Consider the following 16,457-nt stretch of genomic DNA (forward strand, 5'->3'; position numbering starts at 1 on the left):
GCTTATAGGAGCGTTTTAATGTAAAAAAAAGAAAAAAAGAAAAAAAAAGAAAGAGAAAAAACACATTCCATTGCTGCGCAACCAAAAGATATTGGACACTACAATGGTTTGTAGAAAATAAAATAAAAATACGACTGACATCATAACGTTCCCATAAAGATATATGTATATATAGGCCTATATATAACATTTCTATTACAACGTTGTGATGCATCACATCTTCGAACCAGAAAAGGCAAACGTTACCTGTATTCTATAAGTCTGTGGATAAAGTGTTAAACAGCATGCACTAAGTGGCACTTGCGTGAGGAAAAAGCACTTGCGTTATTAGAGAAAAAGCCACATAAGGTGACGTTACACATTCACTTGAAAGCTTCCCCACCTTGCAGAGCTGGAAGTGTTCAGACTGAAGCGTCTCCGGGATGAGCTCGTTCTCCTTGGCCCCGAGCTGCGAGGATGGAGAAGGGGACGACACGGCCGTCAAGCCGTCCAGCACCTTACGGATATTAAACTTCTTCATTTTTCGCTCCGGTGCGAGTGACGGAGGAGGACGGGAGCACATGAGTCGAGATCAGCCGTGGATGATGAGGGGGGAAAGCCGCTCTCGCTCGTTTCTGCAGCACCTCTCTTTAAAGCTCACATTTTAAAGTGTTTTTCACCGTATCCTCCTTGGCTAAAGGCTTGAGCTGTGAGCGTTGATTTATATTTTTTTATTATTAGCGTTTGTGGGGTGTCCGTTTATTCTGACTCGGCGTCCCGCTGCGTCTCGAATTCCCTCTCTCTCTCTCTCTCTCTCTCTCTCTCTCTCTCGCTCCCTTCTCATCTCCTCCACTCAACACGGAAACACCGCTGCAGCGCCGCGCATGCGCACTGCAGACTGGATGACTACTGAAGCAGCCTTCCAAACCTTTTTCCCGGTGACCAGGCAAGACTGTGGAGCGCTGAGTGAGCCTAGCGTCACATTGCAGAAATAAGGGGCGGAACTCTGCACCTGGAGCCGCAGGGATGCAGGATGGAAAGCGCACCAGCCTCTCCAAGTCATCACATAATGTCATAATATAGCCTATAGGCTATATCTTCATCAGATTGCCTGCACTTTGTAAAATGGATTTGACAGGAAGTTTTTTCAGGATATTACTATTTCTGAAGGATCATTTAGGCACGAACCTTAATAATTAAATACCTTAATACCCTATAATGATAAAAATCCACCTAGAGCTTTTTTTTTCTTTAATTTTTTTAAATACCCATAAATCATAAGCACTAGAACAAGCAGTTCTCAGATTCTGGACAATGTGACGTACTTTAGCACAAGCCCCGCCCACGACTGTTGACAGACACTGCCGTATTAGCATAGACCCGCCCTGAGTGAGATAAACACAGTCCATTGTTTCGACGCTAGAGCATGTAGACAAGAATGTCTTCTTAAGTGATTTTGTTGTTGGATGTAAGAATGAACATAGCAGTCTTCATTTACTCTCGTTGTTACTCGAGGATGGATCTGTACCAACTGTTCGTGATCCAGCTTACAGTTTACAGTATTTTTGGCCATCATTCGGACGTGGTCTGCTACAACAGGCTTGTACTAATAGTGGATAAAAGCAAGATGAAAAATAAGTTATAACCGTAATTAAAGGCACACTATGCAGTTTCCATTTTTCTCAAACAGCGACCCCTAGAGTTGCTGTGGAGTACTTGTATTTAACGTTACTGTCGTAAATACCACTCACGCAGAGCCTTCTCTGCACTCTTCCGACCGAGCTTTCTTCGTTTTCTTCGTCGACTCTCAGAAATGCGTGCTAGTGTCTTCCATAAAGGCTGCTTCATATGTTGTTGATGTATGTGACGTCTTGCCGTAAAGCAAGTCGTGATTCTCGCGAGATTTGACGGGGCGCCACATCTCAAACTTGCATTGCTGGGTTTGCCAGCGGTTCTCATTTGCATTTAAAGGGATACACACTTAACGGTGCATTTTTCTCAGCCCCAGAAAGTAACAATTTAAACATGCTGTAAAAAATTATCTGTTGGGTATTTTGAGCTAAAACTTCACATACACACTCTGGGGACATCAAATACTTTTTTTACATCTTGTGAAAAGGGGCATAATAGGTGTCCTTTAAAGTATTGGCTATAAAAAAAGCTTCCCATGGTTGTTCTCCAAAAAAAAAATTTTTATTAAGTGTTTGTTTCTATGCTTTTTCCAGGCATGAAATTCAGAGTCTTGACACAAAGACAATATTTGTTTCAATTTATAATCTGCTTTTAAAGATTTAATTAGATTGAAAAGGCTCTTTATACAACCCTCTGCTCTGGTATTGTTTATTTAGCAGTCACACTCGTGTTGAGACCTTAATTGTATAACAATTTCGTTTTGATGAAATGAATGCAGTGCACTTTATTTAATTACAATAAGGTTTTTTCTTTGATGTGTTATTTTAAGGGGATTTTGTAACTTAAAAAATATTCATATCTAAATTATGGACCATTTATTTCTATATAAATATTTTTTAAATAATAAAAAAAAAGTTTTATTTTTCAATTAATGCAGTATTTAAGTAAAAAATGGAGCAAAAGTACTTCAAATCTATTGAATGGAGGTAGATTAGTGCCACCTGGTGAAAAAAGAAAAAAGAAAAATCATCTGTAACACCATAGCCACCATGCCTAGCCATATTTACGAATATATGCAGTGCTATATATTCCCTAGTTACTGAAAACAGTGTTTTCAAACATAATTACTTACTTTTATTAGATTTTACATTTGGATATATATTTAGAAATTATCAAAGATTATTATTATTATCAAAGACTAGTTTTTGCCAAAGTTTAGATTTTAATTAATTCGAACATCCAAATTCAATAAAAATGTAACAAAATGAACAGAAATGCTTGATCAGAACCTTATTCATATTTGTGAGTGTGTCTTTTTTGTACTCTTGGGCCTGGATTCACAGACAGGGTTTAGATTAGCAGTGTGTTCCACTGTACCTTGGTCTAAAGCAGGCCAACTGGGCTTGAGGAGTGGTCATGAACAAAGGCAGAGTTCACCTCAGGAGTCAGGATACGGTTCACAACGCTGCTCATTTCCCATGTTATTATATCAGGCTACCAGCTATCTTCAACATTTAAGACAAAAAAATAAAAAAAAATAAGCTCAAAGATCACTTTCAGACACCAGAAAGTATTTGAAATAACTTCCGTTTGTGATCCGATGAGGATTCTGGTCACCATATGAGACAAAAATATATTTATATGCGATGCTAAAGGCTACTTATGCTAACCATTGCGATAATACATACACATATGTTTATGGAAAATACCAGAGACAGCATAAAGGACGTAGACAAATCATATATAATTAAAATTGTGTATTTATTTGGTTTCATGTTTTATCTGTCTCTTCCCTGTGCCTTTGTTGTATCCGTATATGTCATAAGACCATGCACTCCGGTTAACTCATATAATTCATAACTCCTGTTTTCTTCTTGTGAGCTCCCTCTGTTGCTCTGGATGAAAGGATAACAGTATAGTGAGACGGGAGAAATTGCTCAAACACCCTCAGATCATGTTCTATTCAAGATAACACTGCAATTGTAAATAAATGTATTTTATAATGAAAAAACAACAACAACAAAACACTCTTGCCTGAATGTATCTTAGTGTGGCTTTACTTTGTTCAATTGTTTAAGTTACAGTTATAAATATGTTATGTGAATGTTAGTTGACAGATATTTTCTCCTTTAAAATAATTTGAAATCCAAAACAACAAAAAAACACCTAGAGAAAATGGACTTTTAACTAGACGTTTAATCTGAAAACAGACCTTTATAAAGGTTTGCCAACTATATCGCTCTGTATTTGCTTTCTGTATGTCTGATGTGAGATAGAGAAGGTCAGAAAGTAGAGGTCACAATGGCTCAACCGTCAGTCTTGCCACTGCTGTTTAAGAGTTTGTCGCTGGTAATTGACTTGGACATCTGCCCTTGTTTAATGAAGGCCAAGTTTACAGCAATGCCTGTGACTCCAAATAACATTTCCTGTGTATATAATAAACAACATCTTGGGAGAAACATATTTTACAAATACATATCAAGAATGGGTCTGTTAAAGTTTAAAGGGGTCATATGATGCGATTTCTTGTTTTCCTTTTTCTTTAGTGTGTTATGTTGGCTAGCTGTTAGTGCAAGTATAAGATCTGCATATTTACAAAGCTCAAAGTCTCAAACCCAAAGAGATATTCTTTGTAAAAGTGAAGGCTCAGCCACGCCTTCCTAAAACGCTTCATTCAAACACGCTCCCACAAATCTACGTCAGTGTGTGGGGGCAGAGTTTCATAACACCGCCCAAATGCATACGCAAAGAAAGAAGGTGTAACTTTTATTCTCGCTGTATTATTGTTGCCGCCGGCGCCGGCAATGTCATGGAGACACTGTGTTTTTCGTCGTGAAAGCCAAACTACTTTGTTTGGCCTTGAGGAGATTGAAGTGCTTTGAGTACCTAGAAAAGTGCTATAGAAATGTAACAAATTATTATTATTATTATTATTAAAAGAGGACACAATTGTCCACATTTCCGTCACAAATGTTGACATTTTCGTCACTCGCTTAAAGGGACAATGTGTAGTTTTTTAGGTATTTTATTATCTAAAATCTATATTTTTATTCATAAATATGTCCTCAATGGTGTACAAATACCTCTGCCAATGATCTGACTTATCCTCGTAAACGAAGAATTTATTATCTTTATATACATGGGACGGGTAGGTCCACGGAGGCGTCCATGTAGTTCCGCCATCTTGAAAAACTATAATAGCAGAGAGGGACAAAAAGTACTAGGCCAACGCGTTTCCACAGCGCGTTTGAGCCAGCGTCACGTGACTGAAACCAGCAGAAGCGGAGGAGCAGAGCAGTGAGAGGAGCTTGTCACTGCCCCGGCAAGTTTAAAAGGCTGCACTGTACGGTTATTTATAATGGAGGACCATACATATGCTGAGTCACAGGATAAGGAGTCCTTGTCGTCGAAAAAGTCCAAAATAGACCGTAAAAGGAAACGTGACCGGAGATTACAAAAAACAAGGGTTAATGTCGGGATAGCTAATGCAGGAGAAAGCTTTCAAAAGAGACGTAGAAGTTGCCTGCTTTCTTCTCGACAGGTAAGTCAATGTTACGGTCTTAATTACAAGCTTTTTTTCATTGCTTGGTTGTGTACTTTATTATATAGACAGTAGAATATTTATAGTTAAAAGTTAAACAGGCTCTTTGATGAATAGCTGCTATTGAGTAAAGTAGAGAAGGCCCAAAAAACAAGGTTGTAAGTTTTGTTTGTTCAAAACTGTAACATTCGTTTGTTCGTTGTGTCAAGTTGCAGTTTGTTTGAAATAACAACCCAGTTCACCCGAAGGAAAACTCGATGAAGTGCTATTATAAGACATCCTGTCATAGCTTTTTGGTACATAACGGCTACCGTAGATGCAACACGCATATGAAAAAGCGAGGCGCTGGAGAGCACTATTCGTTTGAATGCAAAATACAATTTCACCGCTAGATGGGAGAAAATCCCTCACAATGTCCCTTTAAGGTTTTTGGGCCAATCACAATGCACTGGATCGCTGGCCAATCAGTGCACACTGCGCTTTTCAGAAAGATGAGCTTTGTAAAATTCTACGCGTTTCAGAAAGGTGGGGCATAGAGCAGCAACAATAATATACAGTATGTGTAAAATAATGACTTTTTTTAACCTAAAATCACGTAAACACATCGCATTAAACCAAATACACACACAAAAAAATTATTTTTTAGAACCATCATATTAGACCCATTTAAAGGGCACATTGCAGGGTTGTTGTTGTTTTTTTCAAAATTAATGTATAAACTTGTATGAAAATACCATATGAAAAGTTAATGCAGGATTTAAAATTGTTTTGCAAGACATAAGGGCACAAATTTAGTAGAAAACGTGACAGTTTCCTTGAAAAAACGCTTCTTTTTTTTCAACATCGCATCATATTATGTCACGAGAGGGAGTCGTTAACAGGTGTTGTGCCGAATTTCGACCTCCGCCAAATTATTACCCCCTTAGCACTGGTAGGTTTAGGATTAGTTGTGGGGGAGGGGTTAGGATTAGGGGAGGGGTTAGGATTAGGGGTGGGGTTACAATTAGGGGTGGGGTTAGGATTAGGTAATCAGGTACTGACTTCAACGAGGAGGGTAAAAATTTGGTTGGAAACCAAAAACACCTGTTGGAAACATGATGGTCACGGATCCGTCAGAGATCACTCATTCTACATCTGTTTTACAAAATGTGCCTTTTGTCTTAAGTTTATTCATGAACATATCCTACATAAACTTGTAATGTAATGCATTTATGTGTTCGTTATTAGTCTGCAGCCAAAACTTATCATTATAGTAGTAGATAATTCATTTTCAATCTGTACAAAACCACTTTAATGTTTGTGTTGGCTGTTTGTACATATAAAGTTTTTATATAGCAAGACAGTTGTGATTGTGATAATTTTTTTATTCATTGTCACCAAAATAGGGCCATTCAAAGCCTTTATAAAGTCCCTCTTTCTCTGGAAACTGACAACTGATGTGTTTGTGGCGGACACAACACATGCCGGTAAGTGTCCAATACTTTGCTATTGCCTGATACATGATAATAATCTGTACAATATTGTGATCTGAGCATAGTGTTACCTATTGTCAGCTAATGTGTCTCAATAAGATAACACTGGTCTCTCACCTAGACACCTGCCCTGTTCTCCTCACACCACAACTCAATTTGTCTCCTCTGCGTTGTTTTGTCTAATCCTGGCCTGTCCCTGCTCTCTTGGCTGTATAGCAGGCTCATAATTAACTTATATGGCTGAGGTCCGTCATACGAGTAAACATTTACATTTACAATTCTCTCACAAAAACCACACTAGAAGCCTTAATAGCGTTTTATAAGAATATATTTATTTTTAAATCTAGTTCCTACATTATTTATCTATACGTTGACTCACTGGGTACTCTAACCTGCAAAATGCCCTTTAAGATTTAAATAAAGAATGGTTCTTGTAGCTCAACTGGTACAGAATGATGCTAGCAACCCAAAGGTTATGAGATGGGATCACATGGGATTTAAGCATACTTCAAATTAAAGTTACAATCACAGTATATGTAAATAAAGTCGCCTGTGAAAACCACGCTGATGAATATAAACACTAGACCTTCACTGCAGTTTGGAATAGATCCCTTTGATTCTCTTCCCTTTCATACTGTAACGATGGAGATAAGCGTCGCATGCATTTCCTTATCAGGCCCTGGGCAAGGCTGAAGAGACCCTTATAAGGTAAGGGCCATCCTCGTGTACGAATGAAGCACTGACCAATCACCTGCTTGCTACACACCCGCACGGGCACTCCATAAACCACAGGCAGGAACATCAATGACTTCATGTTTCTCAATTACTCTGCTCCCTATTCATAAAAATAAAGAGAGAGAAAGACAGTTCAGAATTTAGCTTTAAGTGGGTATATGATTGAGTTTGTAGGCCACTGATAGGGCGCTCCTATTAATTAATTTTTGGATAGTTCTCTGAGAAGGGGCCAAGATTTACAGAAGCATTACTAAAGCCGGGTGCACACTGTACAATTTAGTATAGTCCTTTACAACTGTTGCTTGTCAGACTGTACAAACATGATCCCCACGGTCACTGATGTCAGACTGTACGGCAGTCAAGACACGTTAAAAACGGACGCAAGAAGACTCGTCCCGAGTTTTACATCATAAATTCGTGACACATGCAGTGATGTGAGATGCATTAACATGCGGGATATAAATGGTGTCAAGTAAACAAAAATAGTCTCTAGCGTTGATTTTGATCATGGCTTCTCTTGAAAAGAAAACTGGGGGAAAACGAAGACAATGTTTTTTTTATGCTCGAATAACAATAACAGAAGAACATTGCCGAGGGAATATACATACAAATACACAAACACAAAATAAAACAATACATAATTGACACATTCACACACATCTTTCAACAAATTGAGAATAGCTACAATTTAATAAAAAAGAACTCAAGTTATATAAATTTTTTTACCAAAACATAAGTTGCTAAATGACATGACAAGGAAACAGACACTATAGTTGTATTAAAAAATAACATACAGACATTAATACACTAGGAAATCTTATAAATACATCAATTTTATTTAAATATTTCTTCATAATGCAGTATTTATGTTACGAACCGCTCCGAGACACGAAGGTTGAGAACCCAAATGCAGCTTTTTATTAAGGGGCAATCCAGAGGCGTAATCCAATGTACAGGCAAGAGTCATACACAGACAGGCAGACAAAACAAAGAAACAAAACAGGCAGGGACCAGAGGCAAGAGAGTAATCCAGGGAACAGGGCAAGATATCCAAAACCAAGAGACAAGAAAACCAGGAGAATGCTCAGAAATGCAGTGTAACACAAACAAAACTTCGCAATGATTGAATGAATGAACAAGGAATAAATAGGCTGAAACTAACAAGGTGATGAGATACAGGTGAATGAGATACAGGTGAATACAATCAGTGATGATGAGTCCGGGCAGTGAGTTATGGGAAATGTAGTCTGAGTGAACAAGATAGTCTGGTGTGGAGTGCCCTCTGGCGGCTCTCATGGGCACTCCAGCTTGTGACCGTTACAATTTAGGCAATTTTAGTTTTAGTTTTTATTATTCTTTATATAATAAAGAGATTTAAGAAGTGAGTTTAATTCAATTTCAAAGTGGGGATAGGATGGAATACCATTTGCAAATTTTTGCTTATGAATGAAGAATTTGCCATATAAAAAAATATAAAAATAACAGTATACTCTAGAGGTCTATTTTTATTAATAAATTCATTAATAAAAAAACAAAAAAGTGTGTAACATTAGCAGAATCAAAATTGTGAGAACCTAGGTCAGACCAATTTATTATTATTATTATTTTTGGAAATAGGGCAACCAAAAAACAAATGCCCAAATGTCTTCTAAGCACAAAGTCTCAATTCAGAGGCTCCATCCTTCAAAGGGCTCATTCGAACGTGGATTGCGTCACCACTGCATTATGAAGGCTCCTTCAAATGCGTCCTTTGTTTCCTATGAAATAAAGAATCCAACAGATGGATCCTTGCCTACCCCAGAATTCATTGCGTGCCAGTGACGACAGTTTTTTTTTTTTTTTTTTTTGAGAAATTGCAGAATTACGGCCTTTAAAGTCTGAGTCCTTCGAAGTATGCATCCTCTGAATTGGGACACAGCCGTTGTGTACTGAGCTACTGGTGGTTTGTAATCAGTTTCGCCGCTCCTATTGGTTTTTGATTTGATGGTTGTCGTAGGAAAATTCACATTACACGACTGTGGGTCAAATCTCCTGACAAAGTAAGGTGATCCCTGGCTGATGTGGTTTTCATACAAGGAGCCACAACTCCCTGTAATTCCAGACGGAGGATTGAAATTGAGCACGCACCAGTGCAACCTAAAAAAAAAAATTATTTCTTTATTTAGTCATATCACCATCGTTTTATTATATAGTGCGTTTAATAAAAATGTAAGGATTAAAATGTTATAATTACCACAGAATTGCTATACTAGGGTGATAAATATACTTATGATATAATATAGGGTGATAAATATATATATATATATATATATATATACACATACACACATATACAGTATATACATATATATATATATAGCCTACTGTTAATTTCTCATCATCTTATTAAAATTTTGTCAGTATGGCAGTAGGAAGAAATAGGGATATGAATTGTGTGTGTGTGTGTGTGTGTGTGTATGTGTGTGTGTGTGTGTGTATATATATATATATATATACACACACACACACACACACACACACACACACACACACACACACACACACACACACACACACACACACACACAATTCATATCCCTATTTCCTCCTACTGCCATAATTTAATAAGATGATGAGAAATTAACAGTATTTTTTTTCTTTCTCCGAATTACCACAGAAACTGCCTGCATTACAACCTATGTCAATTGCCTGTCCAATCCAATTAGATATCCCGTTCCCCTTGGCATGCTTAGCCCCACCCCTTTCATTTAACCGGGCACCTATTTTACTCAAGTTCATGATGATTACACAGCGATTGTGTGCTTTATTTCATAATCAGAAGGGCCATGTCATTATTATTTTGTTTTGATGACCTCTAACAAGTTATGAATAATTTATAAAGTGTTTCAATATGCAAATATCTGTCTTCTGTGATTGAACACATGGGTTTAACCTGAGGGGACTGTAAAGTGTGTTTAATATTGAACTGTATTATAAGGAACAGTGTATTTAAATTAATCCACCCCTAATCCTACAGGGAGAGAGCTGGATGTGACATGGCTTTAAAGGGACATCATTATGACTGTAATAACAAATAAACACATTTACGCACACACACAAGACAAGACAAGGCATTAGCAAAATGCATAATGAGAGCTACATTTACGTTTCGAATAGGCACAGCTTCCTAACATGAATCCAGAATGTGATCACGTTTTTATTTTTCAGATTTGCAAATGCTTTTCGCAAAAGAGATCTTCAAAAAGAGCAACCTTGGTTCTATTCATCCATGTCTATAAATGCCAATTCAGTCTGTGTACTACATCTGTTTCATGAACAGATGTTGATTCTGTATCACTGTCTTAAATAATGCATCGACAGCATCTTAATGAGAAGTAGCAAGAGTAGCAATATTTCATTTTTGAGAAATAGTAATATTTTCAGCTACTATTGCGCAAAAAAAGCATCCTGATGTACAAAATAATGTTTAAAGGGGCGGTTCACCCAAAAATCATTTATTCACCCTCATGTCATTCCAAACCTGTCTAATTTTCTTCTCTGAAAGATAATATTCTAAAAAGATAATTGGTGCCTTAACAGCATTGGACTCCACTGACTTTAATTGTATGTTTTCTTTTATTTTCCACAGAAGAAAGAAAGTCAAGCAGGTTTGGAGCAACATGAGTAAATTATGAGAGAATTTTCATTTTTAGGTGAACTATCCTTGTAAGTATCGCTTATATTTCTGTCGCACAGTGACCCGTAGTCTGGACTCCATAGCAGCTTTCAATGTCCAAGGACTGCCCAGACGGTGTCTGACTGATATGTAAAGCAACCAATCACAATTTGTTTTGTTCAGCGTCATGTTTAGGGATGTGAAAACATAGATATGTATACGTAGATGCCACATTTGACTGCTCAAGACAACTCGGCGCGCCCACCGTCTTGGAACGGTCAGTGTGTCGTGACTCACTCACAGTAAAGAATTGTTTAATCATCAATGAAATCCATGATGCCACAGCATCGCGCAGCTTCTGATCGTGAAACCGCCCTGATTTAAATTCCCAAATAAATGGGATAACCTTTCACAGGTGAGAATGTGTTGGTTTTGTTTTTGTATATATATTAATTAAAATGTACAGGTTTTTGCTATGGTACTTTTAATGTTTTTTACTATGTTAACATTTCAATGTTGTGTTAGCTGATGCCTTTGTCTTGTATTGTGTTAGTTTAGCAAAATCATCTGCTTAAGTCTATTGCAGATATAGATATTCATACGTGTATAACTAATTTGCAGACTCACTGTTAACTTGCTCTCGAATGTTCACGGACCGGCTTTGACCGTTCCAATTTGGTGGACAGTGTACATATAGCGGCCCATAGAAACAACCGCTAATGAGGCATCTATGTATAGTCGATGTCCCTACAATAACAGACTGCCGTGTAAAACTTTCGTGAACTTCACATACTTTTGAAAATCCAGCATTTTGATCATGATAAGCACTAATTGTCACAGTCGTGAACATGGTGGCTTTTTCTTCCATGAGGGGGTTTAGCGTCATGACGCCTTTGTTTCCAGGCGGACCGTTAAAGAACGCAACACACACGTCTCCCGTAAATCCTGTAGAATTCAACCAATCAGGTGGCAACTTCAAAACTCCTGAAGTGTTTCCAATTTTATATGCCATATGCATCAGAGATTCAGCCAACAGTCCATGGGCGTGACGTCTGAGACTGGGTGACCTATGATGACCTGAAGACTTATGGAAACTGATTTCTCCTCCAATACTACATTTTCAAGCAAGGAATTTTTGTTTTGGGGTGGTTTAGTTTTGTATTTACAAGTGTGTTTTAGCGGTGTAACTGTACATGTATTCGTCCCAAACCATCACGGTGCGGACGTCCCGGTTCGGTGCATCAGACAGAGGACGAATAAAGTAATTTACAAGCGTTCCACACTACGATCAAGAAGGGGGCGCGTGGTAATGTAATGTGGTAATGTTTGCTAACTGCCACATCAGGAAAAAGAGCAGAAGAAGAGACTGTTATTTGCACTACTATTTGTTCAAAATAAAAAATAAAAATTACACCCCTAATAAGTTGGTGTGGATGAGTTTCCTTGATCTGACATCCACATCTGGCAACTTAATTTGGAAAAAATAATGTAGTTATAATTACATGAAAACAATTGTAGACTACTGTATGGTACAGTATGTCCCCATTTAGATGGATAGATAAATGTGTGTGTGGGTGTACTGGCTTGACAACTAAAAGTCGGTGCTACAAGGAAGAACATTAGGAGAGAAAAGAGAGAGAGAGAGAGAGAGAGAGAGAGGTTGTGTCATTTGCACTCATTGCAACACATCTGCTATCAGCAGGAATAATCAACAGATGCGATAAGACACCCATCAACAATTCTCAGCAGACACATTCACACACACATACAGATGAACTCACTGTGATGACTAAACTGCAGGATGCTGGCAATGATACAAAACACCCATCATTGAGCTTTGGAGGTGGAGCTGTAATTTAAATAGCACAATAAGATACAGAAGAACAGAGAAAATATGCTCAAATCAAAGGAGACAGCTTTACATAACAAGAAATACAAGGACATATTATCTTATCATGAGCTTTATAAATTAAGTATTGAAATAAGAATTAATATACAATAAGCTACGTTCATCCATTTCCAATGGATTATAAATCCTGTGACTGACTGAAGAGTCACTCCGAAGTCCGAACTGATAAGTTCAAATATGGAGTGAAATATGCTATAGCATTACATTTTTGATGTGTTCAGAATTTCTAATTTGGAACATTTGTCTTAATATGGTCTAAACTGAGGAAGAACTCCTGGGCTCGTATTACAATAACGTATCATGGTGATTTAAGTTAGGATCTCATTTAGAACAAAAGCTATAACAGAACATAAGACCTATTGGAAGTTTCAGCTCTGAATTCAGTATCTCAGTCTTCACTTTTCAAACATAACTCTAAAAAACCCCACAATATCTCAAGCACAAAAGTGATGAAGAGAGGAAAAGTGATTGGCAAAGGTTGAATGGCATGTCTTGTGTGATGTCAGGGTTTAAAATAATACTATTACAGTTTCCACTTACATCATAAGGGTAGCCAGCGAGACCTCTGTTCTCTCAGCTCTCCTCATCCTTGGCCAAGTCAGAAAACTCTTTCAGGGCTTCCTGTCAATAGCATCTCAGCACAATAAAAATGGCAAAAGGCCGTGTATAAGGGCATTCTCTAACATCTACACAAATCATTTCCATCAACCAGACTGATCGAACACCTCTCTGGTTTTAGACAACTTTAAATGGCAGCTGTCAATCATTCAGTCTGATGTAGAGACAACCTCTTCGCTCCCTTCCCATTTCTTATGTTTCTGTGGTTAAAGGGGCTATATGGTTTTTTCTGAAATTTAAACTCGCGACTGACACCTGTGGCCAAAAAACAGAACTGCTCTTCCTTTCTGCTCGCTCTCGCAGCGCGCGCTCGTACGTGCACACTTCACAAGTCATCTGCTGCAAGGAGGTCAACATTATGTTTACTGAGGTAAGAATTATTTATCTGAAATTAGTGATCTGAAACGTTTAACATGAACGCGCTTGACGTCACATCCGCAGACAGCGCGGGAAAAATCCGACCCGACAGAAAATAGGAAAAATAGGATACAGGCTTATAGGTGCACCCACTGTGAGCGGACAAGGTGTCAGTATGCTCATCAGGAGATGTTTGAGTCATAAATGGTAAAATAAAAAGGCTATTGTTACGTTTATTTTGGGGAAAAAGATGCATATAGCCCCTTTAAGGTAGTCTAATATTATCCGACTATTCCTCTGAGCTAGTAAGATGCTTCAACTAGGGGTTATAAGACACATAAGACAGCTGACATTAAAGGTAGGGTAGGGAATTTTCGGAGCGGCTAGCAATAGTAAGTTAGCTTTGAAAGCATGAGATCCTACAACGCTATCTCACGACCAATTCGTACGAATTCGTACGAATGATAAAAAGTTGGCTAATTCGTACTAATTCGTACGACCTCACTCGTACGAATTTGTACGATTTGTCTAAACCCACGTGATGGGTAGGTTTAGGGGCGGGGTCAGGGGTAGGTCATTCGTATGAATTCATACGAATTGGCCAATTCGTCAAATATGTACGATTTTGCAAAAATCGTACTAATTCGTACGAGTCAGGTCGTATGATTTCGTACGATTAAGCCACTTTGTACAATTTGTACGTTTTCCCGTGAGATCGGGCTGGATCCTACCCTCCCATCAGAGCATCTCCAAAGCCACTTCTTCTTCAAAACATAAATGCACACAACAGAGTTTGCAAAGTGCCACGAGATGAGAAACGGCATTAAACTACCTCATGTCTCAAAGCACATAACTTTACAATAATAATGGACATAAACCGCCTAAAGAGCACTGACCTGTACCACCTGACTGCTGCAGATTCATTTCGGCGTTGATAGTGTTGCCATTGAAATGCATAACTTCGAGTCACGAACCGCTATGAGTATAATCTCACAGGTTTCCATCTCTTCCAAAGTACAGTTTTGGTTTTGTTTTGGTTCAGGAGGAACTGTAAAAGGCGGCTGCTGTTTCGGTTGCGGTGCTCGGTGACTGACGTCTGTCTAACTCTGCATAGCATGAAACACGCTGATTACGAGTGATGTCTGCGCGAGCAGGGTGTATGGAAATACATATGTTGACAGACAGGTAGGACATCATACCAAAGGACATCGATTGGACGAAGATATTTTGAAAAAAGTTTGTAACAAGGCCGCTTTGGGGCACCATTGACTTCCATAGGAGGAAAAAAAGTACTATGGAAGACTATAGTGCCCCAGAACTGTTCAGTTTCCCACATTCTTCAAAATATCTTCTTTTGTGTTCAACACAACAAAGAAATTTATACAGGTTTGCAACAACCCGGGGGTGAGTAAATCATGACAGAATTTTCGTTTTTGGGTGAACTATCCCTTTAAGTTCTGAGGCACCGTTTGAACTGAATGCCTTTTTTTTTTACATTCTACTGCTCTGTTTTCCCCTTGTTTTTCAATGTAAACATGTGTTTGACCGTTGTTTTAGTGTTGCGCTGCCTGGGATTTCGAGATCGCCCAAAATGTCCGGGATTCGGCTTTTGCGTTCTACAGTCGCCATTCATTATGTTTACTGTGGCGAAAATGGCGCGATAAACAATAGTATGCTAGTACTATTTCTGCCATTCTGAATTCAGCCTTTTTTATATTAGATGTTTTAGCTATTCTGGATTGGTTTTTTTTCTTTGAAACAGTTTTCCCATGGCAACAGGCCTAGGCCTGTATATTTTAAGAAAGTTTAAATCACACCCGCTAGCGCACTTCTTAAAATGTTTACGTACTAGGTCAATAGGTGGTAGAGTACACCGTTTTGTGGCTGTTCGCACATTCAACCACATGAGCATCTACTCTATGAAAGCAATCTGGTCGAAGGTGTTGGACTACCTCTGGAAGTGGGCAAAATTAGACAAGCTCAAATTTTTTTTAAAATAATTTGTCCCTTTTTTTACACCTTCATTTACCAGTCCACTTGTGATCCGATTTACAAAAATGCTTCTTAGTACCAGGTGTAAGCAAGGCCTTGGACAGCTACCTTGTTGGGATACAACAGTTAAGGGATTAATGCTTAAAATGAAAGCAGTCTACATTCCTGGGACTAGCCTGAAATAAATTCAGTATCAACCAATCCTTTATCCCAAGAAATGATTCATACTTGCGTGACTGTAAAAAAGCATTACAAAAAGCCAACAAGTGACCTCAGAGGGGTTTGGGCATCAATATATGCAGTTATGCTAGTCCAACCATAAAGTCATATGTAAAACCTCAAACAGACAGAAGCTAAAACCTTAATTTGATGTGTGAAACATGAACAGGGGCCCCAAGTTAACGACTAGAACTGAGCAAAGAGTAACGTTAGAAGGCTTAGGCAGAAATTTGGCTTGTTTAGTTCGAGTCAAGAATCTCAATGCACAAAAGAAAAAGTATCAGTAGTGCAGAAGTCAAACTGAGAAGTCATGAAACAGCCAACTCCAGACAGAAATGAATACCAAAG

The 16,457-nt window shown here is 38.3% G+C and overlaps 1 protein-coding gene and 1 long non-coding RNA gene across 5 annotated transcripts in view; one reads left to right on the plus strand and one right to left on the minus strand.

The window, feature by feature from the left end:
• The window catches only part of stxbp5a (syntaxin binding protein 5a (tomosyn)), an 89,035-nt gene extending 88,023 nt beyond the window's left edge, over positions 1 to 1,012 (minus strand). For 2 of the 4 annotated variants that reach the window (XM_082147851.1, XM_082147850.1), the window contains exon 1: positions 383 to 1,011. In XM_082147851.1, coding sequence (XP_082003977.1) covers positions 383 to 562 — 180 coding nt within the window. In that variant the 5' untranslated portion in view covers positions 563 to 1,011. Of the gene's footprint in view, positions 1 to 382 lie in introns of all 4 variants that reach the window. The other 2 variants (XM_082147849.1, XM_082147852.1) reach the window with 2 other exon arrangements.
• LOC309482595 overlaps positions 1 to 16,457 on the plus strand; it is a 475,034-nt gene that overhangs the window by 106,740 nt on the left and 351,837 nt on the right. The gene's annotated exons all lie outside the window — the stretch shown is intronic.

The sequence above is a fragment of the Leuciscus leuciscus genome (assembly GCF_965113295.1).
Source record: "Leuciscus leuciscus genome assembly, chromosome: 19".
Taxonomy (NCBI): Eukaryota; Metazoa; Chordata; class Actinopteri; order Cypriniformes; family Leuciscidae; genus Leuciscus; species Leuciscus leuciscus.